Source organism: Triticum aestivum, chromosome 3B (assembly GCF_018294505.1).
Source record: "Triticum aestivum cultivar Chinese Spring chromosome 3B, IWGSC CS RefSeq v2.1, whole genome shotgun sequence".
Taxonomy (NCBI): domain Eukaryota; kingdom Viridiplantae; phylum Streptophyta; class Magnoliopsida; order Poales; family Poaceae; genus Triticum; species Triticum aestivum.
In genome coordinates, this window is record NC_057801.1 from 26097444 (window position 1) to 26112530 (window position 15087).

Sequence of the window (15087 nt, forward strand, 5' to 3'; positions counted from 1 at the left end):
CCCACACAACAAAAGCTATCAGTTGCCACGTGTTTTTGCAGGGTATATGGCAATTGCCCTAGTGTGCTTGTAAGCAGATGACAACTCTCTGTTTACCCGAGCATGTTTTTGTAGTGCTACATGGCTACTGTCTAGTGTTAGTAGGTGGCAACTCCTAAAGATACCACCGTCGCCCACATGTCCGTCTCCTCTCCCACACAACAAAAGCTATCAGTTGCCACGTGTTTTTGCAGGGTACATGGCAATTGCCCTAGTGTACTTGTAAGCAGATGACAACTCTCTCTTTACCCGAGCATGTTTTTGTAGTGCTACATGGCAACTGTCTAGTGTTAGTAGGTGGCAACTCCTAAAGATACCACCGTCGCCCACATGTCCGTCTCCTCTCCCACACAACAAAAGCTACCAGTTGCCACGTGTTTTTGCAGGGTATATGGCAATTGCCCTAGTGTGCTTGTAAGCAGATGACAACTCTCTGTTTACCCGAGCATGTTTTTGTAGTGCTACATGGCAACTGTCTAGTGTTAGTAGGTGGCAACTCCTAAAGATACCACCGTCGCCCACATGTCCGTATCCTCTCCCACACAACAAAAGCTATCAGTTGCCACGTGTTTTTGCAGGGTATATGGCAATTGCCCTAGTGTGCTTGTAAGCAGATGACAACTCCCTCTTTACCCTACATGGCAACTGTCTTGTGTTAGTAGGTGGCAACTCCTAAAGATACCACCGTCGCCCACATGTCCGTCTCCTCTCCCACACAACAAAAGCTATCAGTTGCCACGTGTTTTTGCAGGGTACATGGCAATTGCCCTAGTGTGCTTGTAAGCAGATGACAACTCTCTCTTTACCCGAGCATGTTTTTTGTCATGTTTTTGTAGTGCTACATGGCAACTGTCTAGTGTTAATAGGTGGCAACTCCTAAATTTTTTCAAACTATGACAACTGTAATAGACCAGACCATACATGGCAACAGCTGCAGTTGCCCAAAAATGGCATCCGGCACTTGAGATGGCAACTGCAATTGAGCAACCATGACAACTATAATTGTCAGACATGGCAACTGCAGTTAAACGAACCATGGCAATCACGGCGGGACCATGGCAATCGCGGCGGGACGCATGGTTACTGCCACGCGGGGCGTGTGGCTCGCAGGCGGGAGAGGGGCGACGGCCGAGACGTGTCGTGCGGGCCGCGTGGTCGCTCGCCCGGACGTGCTCGTGCGGGTGATCGCGCCACACACCAAACGTGCGGGCCGTGGTGGGGTGCACCCGGACGTGCTCGTGCGGGCGAGCCTGTGTCAATGCCACACGGGGCGTGCGGCACATACCCCTAGATGCCACACATGTGGCAGTTATCGCCGTCCTACTTTTAATGCTATGCAGCCAAATAATGAACAACATCCATTCAAATGGGCATGACATTACAACACTGGTTTTTTTTTCCTAACTTTTTTTGTCATCACATTCTTAGATGTTAAGAAAACGTTTTGCGCGGCGCGGCGGGGCGGCATGCATGCACGCATGCCTGCCTGCCTGCAGGCGAGCAGCCCAAAACAAAGCGACAACGGCCACTCCTGTCTACGCGCATGCACGTATGCAAAGTGACAAGTGCCAAAAGCTTTGTAGTAGTAAGAACAAAAAGTGACAAGTTCCAACCCCAGCCGCGCGCGTCGTCATCATCCCCCACTCGGACGCCCGGGTTCCGTGCACCGGCCCAACGGCGCGCCATCCGATCACGATCACGGTCACTCACTCATCCACGGAGGGAGACAGACGACAGGTGCAAGAGCCGAACCAACACGCCCGTCCGTCCGTCAGGCTCACGCTCGTCACCGCGGGTCATCACGAGGAGACAGGAGAGGTCGCAACCGCTCCACACTTTCTCCTCTGCCTCTCTCTCCCCGTCCCTGCCCTGGCTCCTTGTGGCCTCTGCGGGCTCTCATAAGTCGGAACCAACACGATCGGAAGGGAATCCCTCCACCACCACCATCCTGCGAGTCGTGTGCGGTTGCATTGCGTGGTCGCATGCATTGCGCTGCACACCGCTAGCAAGAAGCAAGATCAGTCGGTCTCCCTCCGCCGGCCCCGGCGTCGATCTCGTTCGGTGTTGTGGTCCGTCGTCTGGCATGGGGAAGGAGCAGGCGGCGGCGTGGCGGCTCAACGTCAGCGACCTCCAGTTCCGGATGCCGGAGCGGCCCAAGGAGCCGCCGCCCTTCGCCAGCCGCGTCTTCATGCGTGGCCACGGTATGATTCATGCTTCCTCTTTCTTCCTTCCATTGCAGCGTTTGCTCCTCTGTTGTGTTACCATTCCGCGCATGATCCATGTATGTGCTGCTTCTGCCGTCCATTTGAAATACAGATTGATTTTGCTGCGCGCTGCTGCTGTTCCGTTGCCATTTCCTCTTGGTTGCACGCTGGCCGCTGTATATATCTCGCCCCACTCTTCACGTTAATCGGCCTGGTTCTTTTTGGAACCAAGTGAGAAGAGCTGCACGTAGTACCACCTCTTACAGATTTGCAACACGAGTCGTATTGCTTTTAACTGGCCGCAGTTAACTTTTGCAAGATAAGATCACGATTAGATATAACAACAACTAGTGCTGCCTGACGATGCTGCTGCTGCTGCCGCCATTTCGTCCCACCAACCGTGCGTGCACCGAGCGACGCTCATGGTCACTCAGTGGCGTCCACGCTCGTTGCCACCGCCGGCCGGACGCCCTGCTCGTCCTTCGGTTCCGCCCGGTTCCAAACTTGCAATCATTGTGACGTAGGCAAGTCCAACAGAAAGCTGCATACGAAGTTTCCTGGCCCTATTTTCTATTCCTCCTCTTCTAAAAACAACAATGAAACAGCCCTCCAAAAGCAATTGTAGAATAATTTCCTTGTTCTCCTCAAGCCGTTTGAACTGATGAATTCCGGTCTTGTCGTGTCGTACGAGAGTGAGCCACACTATTTTCTTTTGATAAATGACATGAACAAGGGAATATCTTGTCGCCCGTGGAACGAGTTCTTTTCCCCTGCTTACTCTAATTAATTGCTTGATGATCACAAGGAGGATATACAACATCTATATGTGTGTGTGCGCGCTAATGGGCCGGCCCAATTCAGCGAATCCCAACTAAATCCTGTCAAGGTTCAAAATAGACCGGGATCCGAGAGTTTGGTGGGCTGATTTCAGGAATTTAGAGTTCAGGGTTTCATTTAGCTTTCGCCTACAAATTTAAAGTTTAATTTAGACTTTTTCCCTCGTTTATAGAAGAAATCCTGAAACGCGTGACCTGATGGAAAGCAACACATCCATCGAGCGCGGCAGTCTGACCTGTCATGCCGTCTACGTGTGGCGCATGCAGAGTCACTTGCTCACAACTGGGCGCCATGCATGCATGCATGCATGCCGGAGCCTGGTCTAAATAATTAAACTGCATTTTTTTCCCTTGTTCTCCTGATGATGAAGCGTGCTGGCATTGTCGTGTTGTACGAGGGTGAGCCACCCTACAATAGTTTTTTGCTAACTGATGACATGAACAAGGGCTGTGGTCCGTGGAATCCTTTTTGCGTGCTTAATTGCGTGATGATCACAAGGACGGACGTGGATATGCGTGTGTGGTTATAACTTAAGGGTTTGGTTAGGTCTCAGTCTCTCTTTCTTTTTACGGAAGGATTCCAATCAAGTCTCAGTCAAATGACACAACATACAAAAGAGAAAGAAAAAAACTAATGCATAGCCTGATGGAGAGCAACACATAGATCGAGCGCGTGTCATTGCGTCCACATGTGAGCAACTCGACACCATGCTGAGTCGCTTGCTGATGTCTATGGATTGATCCACACGTCCGAATTCCGGTGAACCGAAGGTAAATCGACAGGAGGTTTGCATGAGTCCGAACATCCGTAGGCCTTCAACATTGCGATCCCACTCAAAACCCTCTTCACGAGTTCTTGTTTAGAAGCTTTGTCACATATTCAATGTCGCTTAAAGCGGACGTGATCGAACGGCTGCTTACCTACATTCATGTCGGTCAGATCAGCATCACAAGACGGCTGATCCATGCCGCTTCAATGCGAACGTGGGTGCCGCATGGTGCGGACGCCGACGGCCGATGCAGACGATAGCGGGGTCCTGGGTGCCAGATCCCGAGTTGCAGGGTCGCGGGCGCCACATCGCGGTCGGTGGCCGGCAAGCAAGCGGCTCGAGTTGTGTTTCTTGGGGCGAGGCACGCATTGCCGCAGCGGCCTGGACGGGAGGAGGAGGTTGATGGCTGAGGAAGGATGGCTCGTCAGGCTGCCGACGAGGACGACCGTGGTGGCCGACCATGGCGGTGGAGGCATGGGTCCAGCCTGAGCTTGGCCACTGGCGGCATCCTCTGCGTTGCTTGTCGGGGAGAGAGAGAAAGACAGGGATGATGAAGGAGGTGCGTGAGGATGACAGATGGGACCTACGTCCACCTTAGCGAATTATCCAGATAGGCATGCCACGTCGACCGGCAGGCGGGCCCCATCAGTCAGTTTCGTTGTGTTCGTGACCAAATTTAGGTATCAGTGCTTCGCGTTTCGCATTAGGCGCAGAACCGATGGTCTTTTGTGCCCAGGTTTAAATATGATACCAAGTTGTTATCCTAACTTCAAGTGTGATGGTTTAGGGTAAATAACTTTTATGGATGCATGTTGCCACTGGCCACTCAGCCTTCTGTCTGTCTGAAAATACCTTGAAAGGTGACTAGGACTTTAGCTGAAAAAGAATTCTAGAGCGGCAAAACTCGTGGACCGCCATGGCGTGCCCCTTTACGTGTACCCACCAACCACGAGTGTTGGCGTCATTGGCTCGCCGTGCCGTCCCGGCACGACTCGTGCGCGCGTCGCGCAGTGGCGCACGCGCTCGCCGTAGCCGGCAACTTGGCATCGTCGACCTCATCGATCAAAGTTACCACTACCAGATACATAGATTGCTTTGCTTCCATTGCCTTTCGGAGACTCGCGTCGCGCTCGCCTCGCCGGTCGCCGCAGTTGGCAACCTGGCATCGTCGACCCCGATCGATCGAACGACGGTAGCCGTCACCGTCTGCCACGCACGCACGCCGGTGCACGGAGGTGTCCTTTTGCACCAGATCGATGGCTAGATAGCTTCGCTTGCCAGAAAAGGCCACACAGCCGCGTCGCCGTGCCATGTCCGCCGCGTGCCAGGAGTGTGCATCTTTCCGTCGGACTTGGGTTGGAAAGCGGCAAGGCTCGTGAACCACGGTGCACCCACCCCGTTACGTTGCGTGCACCCGGCAACCACGGGTCTGTCTGTGTCTTGGCGCCATCGCCTCGTCGAGCCGTCATGGCAGCCAGCAGTAGCCAGGAGGGGGAAAGAGAGCGAAGTGGCTGAGACCCGCGTCGCGCGCGCACCTCGCCGGAGTCGGCAACTTGGCATCGTCGACCTGACCGCGGTACGTGTCGCCGTCCACCACGTACGTACGTACGCCGGGCCGCCGCCCGAAAGGCTCTTTAACCCGGGACCGATTCCATAGATTTGCTTTGCTTTGCTTGCCCGAAAGCTGGTGTGGCCGTGTCGTCAGGTCTGGCTAGCGCGTCACCGGAGTAGGCCTCCTTTCCGTTTGTGTGCGGCGTTGGGCTGGAAAGTAGTACTAGTACTACGTAGGAGCACGTTCCCTCAAAAAAATAAAAATAAAGTACTACGTAGGAGCACGACTTGACACGAACCCGACCGCCCGACGCGGACTTGGAAAGCCTTCGAGACGAGAGAGCAGGAAGCAGCTGGCCGGCGCTTAAGTGCGGGACGTTGCGTCTGGTCGGCTCCACAAGGCCGTAAGCGGCAATAGCAAGGTTTTGGTCCCCGTGATCTCTCGACTCGACGAACCTGTCTGTCTTGAACGATCGACCTGCACCGGAGACGCGCGCGGAGCTAGCGGAGCATGTCGACGGCGGGCGGGCGCGAGGAGGGGGAGCCGGAGCCGCCGGCGGCGGCGTCGTGGAGGCTGCGCATGGGCAGCAGCGACACCATGCGCGCCCCGGACCGGCGGCCACCTTTCTTCTCCAGGCTCTTCGGCGCCGCCTGCCCGTCGGACGGTGCGTTTACCCGCTCCTCTCTCGCCTTGTTCTTCTTGGTAGCTAGCTTAGCTGCGTGCGTACTCTGCTTCGTGAGTTTGCTGGCATGCACGTGATGTGTGACTACGACCAACCTCCTCTGCTCCGTGAGCACTGATGCTTTTCCCACGCACGGGTCGCGAATTTTACAGCGTTCGCCTTCTGCTTACTACTCCCTCCGTCCGGAATTACTTGTCATTAAAATAGATGAAAATTGATGTATCTAGAACTAAAATACACCTAGATACATCCATTTCAATGACAAGTATTTCCAGAAGGAGGGAGTACTGGCAAGCTCTAGAAATAATAACGTCCATTAAGCTGGTTTGCTTGCTACCGAGTCATAACTGTCACAGCACAACGGAAACGAGGCCCTTACATCTTTCATCATTACTTTCAGATCACTACTCTAGGAGATCTTACATCTTCATAGCACATCTGGTTCTTATTACTCCCTCCGTCCGGAAATACTTGTCATTAAAATGGACAAAAAGGGATGTATCTAGATGTATTTTAGTTCTAGATACATTATTTTTGTTCATTTTAATAACAAGTATTTCCGGACGGATGGAGTACTTTGAGCGGGAAGTAGAGTTATCCCAAGTCATGAGACCTTCGGCTGTTGGAGCATTATTTAGGCATTATTTCCAGATTAACAGGAGAGCTTCCAGCTGTTGGAGCGCATCTTATTCCTTTCTTACCGTACCCGGCCATGGCCATTGTCCGTTTTAAGAACGAAAACCACACGGTTCAGTTACGAACAAGAAAAAGGAGCAGAATAAGCAGAATAAGCAGGCAAAAAACCATTGGACCAATATTAAGCAACATATTGCATTATTGACTGGGTATGAGGAAATCAGCAATGGAGGGAGAACGAAGGATTGGTGGACCAAAGGGAGGGGAAAGCCAGAGGAATAATGTTGCCTCTAGCAAGGGAAATCCAGCAGCCTAGGACTATTTGTCTTTTTTTAGAAACATGCGGAATGCAGACGCTCATAAACACGCACACACTCACCCCTGTGACCACACACCCGCTAATCCTACCCCTAAGAGCATCTTCGATAGATTAGTCCGGCAGATCTTCATATTGATGGAGCCACCACATGGAAACAAATAGAATATGGTCGACATATCATTGAACGAATACTGTCGGCATGCCTGAAATAAATCCTGAAAAATACAGCCATCCGGGCCAAGTCTAGGACTTGGGGCTCTGATGGGAAGGTTCCACCACACGGAACCCAGCAAACTGAGCTATGTGCAGTTCGCCTGACAAATTTGTCATGCGAAGGAAACTATGAGCGAGTCAATTCTCTCGATTAGGCGAAGAATAACAGCCAAATCTCCTCAGGGCCTCTTATATGGGCCATTTACTGTACAGTCTGCTATCTAATTTATTTTTTAGTTTGGGGAAACATATTATTTATCACTTTTAATTTGAAATAATTCGTCAAAAACAAATAGAATGGTGAAAACATTCTTACATTACTGAATTAATAATGTCCAGAAAAAATGTGGCATGTTTCAAAAAATGCCATATATGCTCGATGGAGCCGTCGCAAAGTTGGGGAGATATTCCATCACTTTCACCACCGGCGTCAAGATTCTGTGTACTCTCGTTTTCTCCTCCTCCTTGGTCACGGTGCACAACCTAAGATGACTTACTCACCTAGACGGAGGGAGTACCAGCTAGCCCCCAAATGGCCAAAAGTAAGTGGTAGCAACGCTACACACAAGGTTAAACCAGTACATAACGGAGTGGTTAATTAATAGCCAGGAGGGAGAAGGCAGAGTGGTTAGTCGTCAACTCGGCGTCGCCGACTTGATCGACACCAGAACCTACGCCGAAAGTCTCTTTAATTACGAGTACCGGAAGAAGATGGATTTGCTTTTGCTTACGCGAAAGCAGTTGGTGGTATGGCCGTGTCGCCATGTTTAGCTAGACCAGCACGTGACAGGAGTAGGAGAGTAGGATATGCTTCCTTCTGCTTTTCTTGTCACCGTCCACGGCGAGCCGGCAACAGGTGCGAGCACGACACGACACGACACGACACGACCCGGACGCGCGCGGACTAGTGGGAGGGAAAAGCGACCGAGACACCAAGAAACTAGTCGGCGCGGATCCATGGCTCGGCACTTAAGTAGGGGAAGTTGTTACGTGCCACGAGTAGTAAGAAGAGAAGAGGCACGGAAGATTTAGCCAGCCAGTCCCGTACGTGACCTCTCGAGGAACCTGTCAGCGCGCGCATGGCGACGGCGGGCGGGCGCGAGGAGGGGGAGCCGGAGCCGCCGGCGGAGTCGTGGAGGCTGCGCATGGGCAGCAGCGACGCCCTGCGCGCCCCGGAGCGGCTGCACCGGCGGCCGCCCTTCTTCTCCAGGCTCTTTGGCGCCGCTTGCCCGTCCCACGGTGCGTCTCCCGCTCCTCTCTCGCCGTGTTCTTCTTGGTAGCTCGCTCGCTAGCTGCGTGCGTACTCTGCTCCGTGAGTTTGCTGATATGATCCCCAATACCTTTGCACGCACCATGCACTCGATCGATTCGATACCATCCTTCATTTTTCTACTGGTACCGATGCTTTTCCCGCGCACGGGTCGCGACATCCTACAACGGCCTCTTGGTCAGGTCTCAGGGAGTAGCGCGCTAGCACAAGAAGCAACCATGCCCACTCAAATGGACGGCTGCTCAACGAAGAAGAGACTAAACGTCTTAGAGTTAGCGGTGCAGATTTTAAGTAAATTAGTGCCTCCTCCGATCCCCAGTAAGTGTCGCAGCTTTAGTACAACTTTGTAGGAGACCTTATTTGCGGCTATACATATTTGAAGCACGTCTTTTTCTTGCTACTTTGATCCGGAAGTAGAACAAGAGATCGTGCTTGTGTGTGCGCGCGTGCTTTTCTTTAGAACCCCGGCCGTTAGAGCATTTGTTTGTTTAGGCAACATTTCCAGATTAGTAAGAGATGCTGTTGGAGCGCATCTTATTCCCTTCTTTCCATACCTTGCCATGCCCATTGTCCATTTCAAGAACGAAAACCAAATAGGAGCGGCAAATGTAAGCAGGCAAGTTCGATGCAACATCCTAAAAGAAGAAGAAAAATCCAGCTCGTCATGCAGCATGGGCTATTATGGGTGCGAAAACCGTGATGACGCTAGCTTGTTTTCTAATGTTTCCGTGACAGTGCTGATCGATCACATTATTAGGTTAGTAACATTGTTTAATTTGTCGGTTGGGTCTAACTCTGTTCCACTAGTGCGTGAGTGGTAGAGTCACCATTTGCAACAAATTGTCAGTGCAAATGACTCGACACTAGAGTAGCATATCCCTTTTTAAGATGATAATGGACCAATATTAAGCAACCCATTGCATTATTAACTGGATATATGAGGAAAAAGCAATGAAGGGAGAACGAAGAGTTGGTGGGCCGAAAGGAAGGGGAAAGCTAGAGGAAGAGCGTTGTATCTAGCAAGGGAAATCCAGCTGCCTAGGACAATTCTTCATCGGATGGAAACTACGAGTACTCCTATTCTCTCATTTCGCCGAAGAATAACATCGAAATTATATGGATGAGAGCAGAGTGGAAACGGACAAAACTGAGCGCTGCAATATTTGTTCTCATATTTTTCTTTTCGAGAACTAGGAATGAATACAGAAAGCCTCGAAACAGATACAAACTCATATAGTACCTGAAACTGATATGAGCTAAATTAGATACAAAATTGGAAATTCGCAGGAACTAAAAGACCTCTTGAATAATTGAGAAAAACACAAGCAAACCAACAAACTATTTCAATTTACATGACTAGACCGCTTTTCGATGATCTGGGCCACATGAGTCATGAAATAGCGGAAAGTTCTGTATTTATGGAAACAAAATGTTGTTTCACCAGAAAAAATCCGTTCCGTTTCTGTTTTTATTTCCGCATAAAAAAATCTGTTTCCGTTCCGTTACCTTCATATTTCCTCTCCCTTTTTGCGTTTCTCGAAAAATCAAGAAAAATTCCGCTTCATTTTCTTCCCTAAGTCAAATCACTTCAAGCCCTCTTATATGGGCCAGTTGCTTTTGAAGAACCTTTCATGATGTCTTTGTCCTGTCAAGAGATAGTTGGTGCGGATATGGTCCTACTGTAGTTTGTCTATCACTGTTTTTTTTTTTGAATTTTGTCTATCACTGTTTTGGTCGCCTGTTTTTTTCCTCGCATAGGCATAGCTTTGGTCTTTTCTAACTTTGCTCTTTGTCGTTTTTTTTGCATGTATTGGTGTTGGTTATATGCATCCTAGTTATGTAGAGGACGGGTGTGTACTCGTTGTGTATGTATCCCCTTGATGCTTCATTAGGAGTCAATAAAATTTATTCTTTGTCGAATAATATGGGCCAGTTACTGTACAACCCATTATCTTTTTTTGATAAAACATACCCCCTCCGTCCGAAAATACTTGTCATCAAAATGGATAAAAAGAGACGTATCTAGAACTAAAATATGTCTAGATACATCCCCTTTTATTCATTTCGATGACAAGTATTTCCGGACGGAGGGAGTATATGTTTTATTAATAAAGTTGACAATTTTGTCAAAAAGTAATAATAATGGAAACATTCATATATTACTGAATTAATAATGGCTAAAAAAATTGTTCCCATGTTCCAAAAATGTCCACGTATTTATGAAAAATAATAATCCATTAAGAAACTATTCATTTTTTATGTGAGTGCTCGTGACTGCGATTTGGGTTATTATTCGCATAGAGCGTAGAAATAGGATTTGCCGGGAAACTACCCCCTTGACCTTCACTATTACCTTGAATGAGAATCACTTGACCAAGGATCCCTAAGCATGTTGGAGACCATAGATGTTTTATTGTCCCTATTGTCACCAAAATGGATTAAAAGGAATGTATCTAGAACTAATATACATCTAGATACATTCCCTTTTATTCATCTTGATGACAAGTATTTCCGGACGGAGGGAGTACGTATCACTGAATTCAAGGTCAAGTTTGATCAAGCGTCAATCAAGTGTCAAGTTAGCCTTTCAATGTTCCTTCTGACAACAAAGTTATGCATCTCAGGGAAACAAAGGAAAATAGCAAAGTACTACGAGAAGCAGGAGAGTCTTCTGAAGGATTTCAGCGAGATGGAGAGCATGAATGAGCTCGGCTGCTTGGATCAGAACAGTGCTCCTACCGAGGTACTCGTACAAATCCAGAATCAGCTTTCCCTAGTATACGTACCTACCTATCTAGTACTAGTCCTCACTCTTCTCTTAACCAGGAAGAGCTGCGGCAACTGGCCAAGGGCGAGAGGCTGGCGATCAACCTGTCGAACGTAATCAACCTGGTCCTGTTCGTCGGGAAAGTCGTGGCCTCATTCGAGACGAGGTCGATGGCGGTGATCGCGTCGACGCTGGACTCGCTGCTGGACCTCCTGTCGGGGTTCATCCTCTGGTTCACGGCGCACGCCATGAAGAAGCCCAACAAGTACAGCTACCCGATCGGCAAGAGGCGCATGCAGCCAGTGGTATACACATATGATGTTCGTCATGCACTCCAACCATGTTTTTGCATTGTGCATGTTGATGACTGATGGTTAGAGTTGCTGACATTGTGGCAGGGCATCGTAGTTTTCGCGTCGGTGATGGGGTGCCTGGGGTTCCAGGTGCTGATCGAGTCGGGGCGGGAGCTGGTGACGCAGGAGCACACCACGTTCGACACCTGGAAGGAGATGTGGATGGTGGGCAGCATGTCGTCGGTGGCCGTCGTCAAGTTCTTCCTCATGCTCTACTGCCGGACCTTCAAGAACGAGATCGTCCGGGCGTACGCGCAGGACCACTTCTTCGACGTCATCACCAACTCCGTCGGCCTCGTCAGCGCGCTGCTCGCCGTCAAGTTCAAGTGGTGGATGGACCCCGTCGGCGCCATACTGGTAAATACTTGTGATCATCTACTACTACTACAGATTTACATGTATGAATGAACTAGGGTTGGTGATGATCGGTCGATGGCGTTGCATGCATGCAGATCGCGCTGTACACGATCACGACGTGGGCACGGACGGTGCTGGAGAACGTGGGCACGCTGATCGGGAGGTCGGCGCCGGCGGAGTACCTGACCAAGCTCACCTACCTGATATGGAACCACCACGAGGAGATCCGGCACATCGACACCGTGAGGGCATACACCTTCGGGACGCACTACTTCGTGGAGGTGGACGTGGTGCTCCCCGGCGACATGCCGCTCAGCCAGGCGCACGACATCGGGGAGGCGCTGCAGGAGAAGCTGGAGCAGCTGCCGGAGGTGGAGCGCGCCTTCGTCCACGTCGACTTCGAGTTCACGCACCGCCCGGAGCACAAGGCCGACGTCTGATCTCATCGTGCAGGGTCTTCTCCTGAATCATGCATTGTATTGTAGGAGTATGTGATCTCCGGTACGAGTATGGAATGGAGAATGTATTTGTGTGCATGCCCTGTTTTTTCCTTCTTCTATTGCCATGCCTTTTTCACTTAAAATCTCTTACGCCGCTTGGAAAGTACTAGTACTAGCTTGTAGGCACTTGTATAACGTCTATGGCATGAAAGGTCATGTCGCCTTGTTATTTATCACAACTACCTGAACATTGTAGTAGTATAGAGATCACATCAATTAATTCGGATCGAAGGGAGTACTATACCTTTTTTTTTCTAATATTATGATTTTTGGGTTGCATCAAAGTAATTGTTTTTGGGCTAAGAGACCGCGTCAATTAATCCGGAGTACCTTTTTTCTTCTTCTAATACTAGTTAATTGACTGTGTGTTGCAACGGACATAACGAATCATGTGAAACCTGTATATCTCTAAGATCCTCGTGCACATTAAACAATGTTGCCAACTTTTGCTTAATTTTATAAATCACCCTTCTTCTTCGTCTTCTTCACCACTATCTCCACTCGCCATTACAAACTCGACACCGTCGTTAATGGCACATCAGTCTACAATCAAAGTTTAGGCAAGGGGATACATGGTAGCTTCAGAAAACATGAAAAAGTTTAGTAGCTTTAGAGAAGTTTTAGGGTGAATATGGAACATAAGTACTCCCTTCATTTCTTTTTAGTCTGCATATAAGATTTGGTCAAAGTCAAACTTTGTAAAGTTTGACTAACTTTATAGAAAAAACATCAACATCTAAAATACTAAAGTTATATGTTATGAAAATTAATTTTGTCATATATCTAATACATATTAATTTCATAGCGTGAATGTTGATATCTTTTCCTATAAAGCTAGTCAAATTTTACAAAGTTTGACTTTCACCAAATCTTATATGCAAACTAAAAAGAAACGGAGGGAGTAGTATAAATATTTAATGGCAAGGTACAACATGTTATAACTCACATTGAAGGTACAAACACCAGAAAGGGTTCTTCGGAAGAAAGGGTTATCATTGTGTGCAATTCGATGTAGCCATAGAATATACTCCCTCTGTAAACTTTTTATAGGGAGTACATTTTTACAGTACAACACCAATTACACGAGATTTTCCAAGTGCATCTAGTTGTTCTATCCTTACAGCGCGTACTCGCAGCTTAGGTTGTAGTATTCCATCTCTATAAACATGGGAACATAACTGCAGGGCAAGCATGAGTTGTATTAGGACTCCAGGATGCACGACATGACAGTTGCAGCCTCTGGCATGGAATGAATTCATTGCACTAATCGGTCAGGCCAATGTATTTGGTAAAGGCCGATGTAATCCACACCGAGCCCGCGCAAACTACAACAATGATCACAAAAGGAAAGCATATGAAGCATATCATCATATAATATGAACAGAAATATTACTAAGTGCAAATGATTCCTGGAGAAACATTATTGTGTTGCTAACAATGTGGATGCCCAACGATGGTGATAAAACTTGTTGAGAAAGCGTCATCAGAGAAGCACAATAGCAAGCAACTCTTTCATATATAGTCCCATAGATTAGAAGAGGAGCAGCAAATTACTCCCTCCGTGCGCGCTTGATGATTTGCGGACCCAGCGAGTCAAACAAGGAACGATGTGAAGACTAGAGTTAGTAGGTGGGTTTTGCGTTCGACGCATGTACGTAATGGAAGGGGATGTGGCTTGCGGACTCAACCTGTCGAGGGCGAGAGGCGATCAACCTGTCCAACGTAATCAACGTAATCAACGTAATCAAATGCATGCAGATCGCGCTGTACACGATCACGACGTGGGCGAGAACGGTGCTGGAGAACGTAGGCACGCTGATCGGGAGGTCGGCGCCGGCGGAGTACCTGACCAAGCTCACGTACCTCATCTGGAACCACCACGAGGATATCCGGCACATCGACACCGTGAGGGCATACACCTTCGGGACGCACTACTTCGTGGAGGTGGACGTGGTGCTCCCCGGCGACATGCCGCTCATCCAGGCGCACGACATCGGGGAGGCGCTGCAGGAGAAGCTGGAGCAGCTGCCGGAGGTGGAGCGCGCCTTCGTCCACGTCGACTTCGAGTTCACGCACCGCCCGGAGCACAAGGCCGACGTCTGATCTCACCTCCACTTCCTGCCTGTAGACGAAGCTGAAATGTTGTATGTACCTCTGTCTCTGTCTATTGCTTCCAAGTAAGTACTAGCCGGTAGAACAACAATTGCGACCTGTAAGAAAGGTCGTCCGTGTGGCTTTCTCTATTTATCACTCCACAGCCGAGTGTAGGTAGTATGTATTGTCTAGAAGAGGTAAATACACCGGTGGTGCTTGAACTTGACATGGATGTTTATTTTGGTGCCTAAACTTGAAAAATACATCGAACTGGTTCTACAACTTGACACGAACGGGTAAATACGGTGGTAACGCTGTCTGTAGACATAATATGCATCGATGTGGCAATGTATATGGCTGATGTGTCACTAACATGGCGCGGGGCCCATTCGTAGTTCCGAAAACAAAAATGCTTAAGCACTATACTCTACGAGTAGTGGGCCGCCTCTCAGTAATTAGGAAAATTAACATAAAAATCTGCACTACATGAATCGA

At 49.1% G+C, this 15087-nt stretch overlaps 1 protein-coding gene across 3 annotated transcripts; it reads left to right on the forward strand.

The window, feature by feature from the left end:
• Positions 1-1939: 1939 nt before the first annotated feature.
• On the forward strand, positions 1940-12729 carry LOC123068355 (metal tolerance protein 7). Of its 3 annotated transcripts, none has more exons than XM_044490931.1 (5): positions 1940-2240; positions 11146-11264; positions 11348-11593; positions 11687-11998; positions 12094-12729. In XM_044490931.1, the coding sequence occupies exons 1-5, from the start codon at positions 2123-2125 to the stop codon at positions 12436-12438; spliced, it is 1140 nt and encodes a 379-aa protein (XP_044346866.1). In that variant the 5' UTR covers positions 1940-2122; the 3' UTR covers positions 12439-12729. The 3 variants fall into 3 exon arrangements, with proteins under 3 accessions (XP_044346866.1, XP_044346865.1, XP_044346864.1); XM_044490930.1 differs by lacking the exon at positions 1940-2240 and adding an exon at positions 5785-6065; XM_044490929.1 differs by lacking the exon at positions 1940-2240 and adding an exon at positions 8190-8490.
• The last annotated feature ends 2358 nt before the right edge of the window (positions 12730-15087 follow it).

Excerpts from the sequence above, each read along its gene's own strand:
- LOC123068355 (XM_044490929.1), top strand. The coding sequence starts at position 8,331 with ATGGCGACGGCGGGCGGGCGCGAGGAGGGGGAGCCGGAGCCGCCGGCG. Across the intron at positions 11,594-11,686 it reads AGAGGCGCATGCAGCCAGTG|GGCATCGTAGTTTTCGCGTC; the intron begins GTATACACATAT and ends ACATTGTGGCAG. Across the intron at positions 11,999-12,093 it reads ACCCCGTCGGCGCCATACTG|ATCGCGCTGTACACGATCAC; the intron begins GTAAATACTTGT and ends GCATGCATGCAG.